Source organism: Fukomys damarensis, unplaced genomic scaffold, assembly GCF_012274545.1.
Source record: "Fukomys damarensis isolate Sample0158 unplaced genomic scaffold, DMR_v1.0_HiC HiC_scaffold_13, whole genome shotgun sequence".
Lineage (NCBI taxonomy): Eukaryota > Metazoa > Chordata > Mammalia > Rodentia > Bathyergidae > Fukomys > Fukomys damarensis.
In genome coordinates this window covers 33,647,804-33,650,065 of record NW_022900925.1, presented here as the reverse complement: position 1 = coordinate 33,650,065, position 2,262 = coordinate 33,647,804, and the positions used below count along the sequence as shown (strand labels likewise).

Genomic DNA, 2,262 nt, shown 5'->3' with positions numbered 1-2,262 from the left:
TCTAGGCCGGGGTTGCTTCCAACTCCAACAGTCTCAGAGGCCAAGGGAAATAAAAAGCCAAGTTGATGGAGCTGTAGGAGGGGCCCCGTCCTGAAAGCAGGCTCTCGGGGCGTGGCCTGCGGGGAGAACCCGAGGAGAAGCCCCGCCCCCAGCCCCATGGCAGGTGGGATGGGTAGGCGGGGATAGGAGAACGGGGGTGTGGGGGAGCTGATGGGTCCCACCCAGAGGCTCGAAGTGCACCTCTAAAATTGCACCCCTAAAATTGGGTACATCCTAATCGCCGGAGCCCAGACAACTTAAAAGCTTGCTTTGGGACTACCTCTAATACCTCAAAGCCAGCCACTGCTTCTGGGTCACTCCTTAGCCAAAGAACCCAAAAGTCTGCCAATAATGATGCATTTAGTTAACCACTCCCTTCACGCATCTTCTCAGAGCACCACCAGGTGGCGGGCAACGCTAAGCAATGGGGCCAGGGTGGGGCCCACGTCCTCAGATTAGGACTTTTAGAGGCAGAGGTTACCCCATGCCTGGTTTTATTTTGTAGATCTAGAAGTGGGGTCCACACCCAGCAATAGCTAGGGTCTTCCCCCTCCAGCTCCCGCGCTGGAAAACGCCGGACCCGGATGCGTAATGTTCATGGTGGTCAGCAGGGGGCGCAAGGACCTCACCCGGCCCAGCCCGCGCCAAACTTTCTCAGCCTCTCTCCCGCCCACTCTGGGCGTCCCCTCCCCCCGCCGCCCAGCACCCCCGCGGTCCCGGGAACACGGTCTAGCCTGCAGAGAGTGCAAACAATCTTTCCTTATGAATCATCCCACAGCCCTCTTGATCGCTTTTACATCCCGGGCTCCAGATCCCCAGCTCGGCGCCCCTGTCCCATCTTCGACGTGCTCTGCCTGCAGAGCCCACCGACCCGGGTGCATTCGACGGCGCATGCTCAGGATTTCCTCCCGCGCCGTCTGGCACAGTGCACCAGCCTCACTGCCCACTCCTCGGAACGTTCGTCCCCGTGCCCAGCCCACGGTGCATTCGCTCCTTTACATCTCCTTTCCGTCCATCCCCAAGCGAATCTCCGGAAATGCGCGAGGACCAAGCTCTGGGCTGGCTACCGAGCACCCGTGGACTCCGGAAAGTTGGGGACTTACTGTCTCTGTCTTGGTCCACGACTTCCTCCTCTTGGCCATGTGTCAGGAGGGCGGTGGCCGCTAAGAGGAGCAGGAGCCGGAGGTCCACAAAGCTGAACATGTCTAGACCCTAGACATGTAGACTCTTTGCGGCTGGGGTGGGGGGTTAGCGTCGGCTCATGCGTGGCCTCACACTCCGAGTGCCTCCTGTTCCGACCCCGGGGAGAGACTCCGGTCTGCTCCCGACGGCTGGCCCGGGCCCCTTTTATACCGTCCTGATGGAGCGCTGGGAGGAACCCTGCCTGGTGGAGAGGGGGAGCCGGCTGCCCGGCCCCCAGCCAATCAGAGCTGCCTGGCCCGGCCCCCAATTTGGACCGGAGAGGGGGAGGAGGAGGGAAAGGAAGGAAAGGGAGTCCACCCGAGTTCTCCCCCCTTTGCCACTCGGCCTCCCAGCCCCCCGCCCAGCCTGGGCCAGAGATGCTGCCGCTGGAGTTTCTCAGGGTGGGCAGGGGTGCCCTTAGCTCCTTCTTCCCGGGACCCCCAATCTAGAGAGGGTGAAATTGGGGAAGGATTAGGAGTAAGTGGAAGAGGGTCCTAGAGGCCATTCACCTTCCTGACCTCAGCAAGCGCCAAGGAAAGAGTCTAAAGAGACCAGGTGTGGGCCTCTCCAAAATAGGAAAAGCAGGGAATTTTAAAAGATGCGCTTGTTTGGGGGTGTCTTCTGGTGTGGCTGCAGGTTAGGAATATTTGGGGAACAAATGAGAGATTCCTTTATAGGCATAAGAATCAGATAGTGGGAGGGGGAGTAGATTTAGGAGATCAAGTCTATTGCCAGGCCTGTGGTTCCAAGAGAGACCCAGAAGCCCCCGTTTAATCCCTGGCTGAACGGAGAGGGGAGGTGTGGACTGGGGTTTACAGACATCTACAGTTTACTCCCCGAACTCCTGCAGCTGTAGTCATAGAGGTCTGAGCTTACAGGGAAGCCAGTGTTCACTGAGGACTTGAAGAGGGTCCTGAGTCAGCTGTGGCTGCTGGGGCTGGCTTGAGACCCTCCTGCCCAGCGGTCAGCGAGAGAGAACTTGGCCGGAGGTCACCGGGCAGGCAGGGTGTCCGTGGAAGCGGAGAGCCCCTTAGCTGGCTG

General features: G+C 59.6%; 1 protein-coding gene across 1 annotated transcript in view; it reads right to left on the bottom strand.

Annotated features, from left to right (window-relative positions):
• The window catches only part of Col1a1 (collagen type I alpha 1 chain), a 14,993-nt gene extending 13,745 nt beyond the window's left edge, over positions 1–1,248 (bottom strand). Inside the window, exon 1 of the mRNA XM_010620144.3 lies at positions 1,143–1,248. Coding sequence (XP_010618446.1) covers positions 1,143–1,242 — 100 coding nt within the window. The 5' untranslated portion in view covers positions 1,243–1,248. The remainder of the gene's footprint in view (positions 1–1,142) is intronic.
• Positions 1,249–2,262: the final 1,014 nt, after the last annotated feature.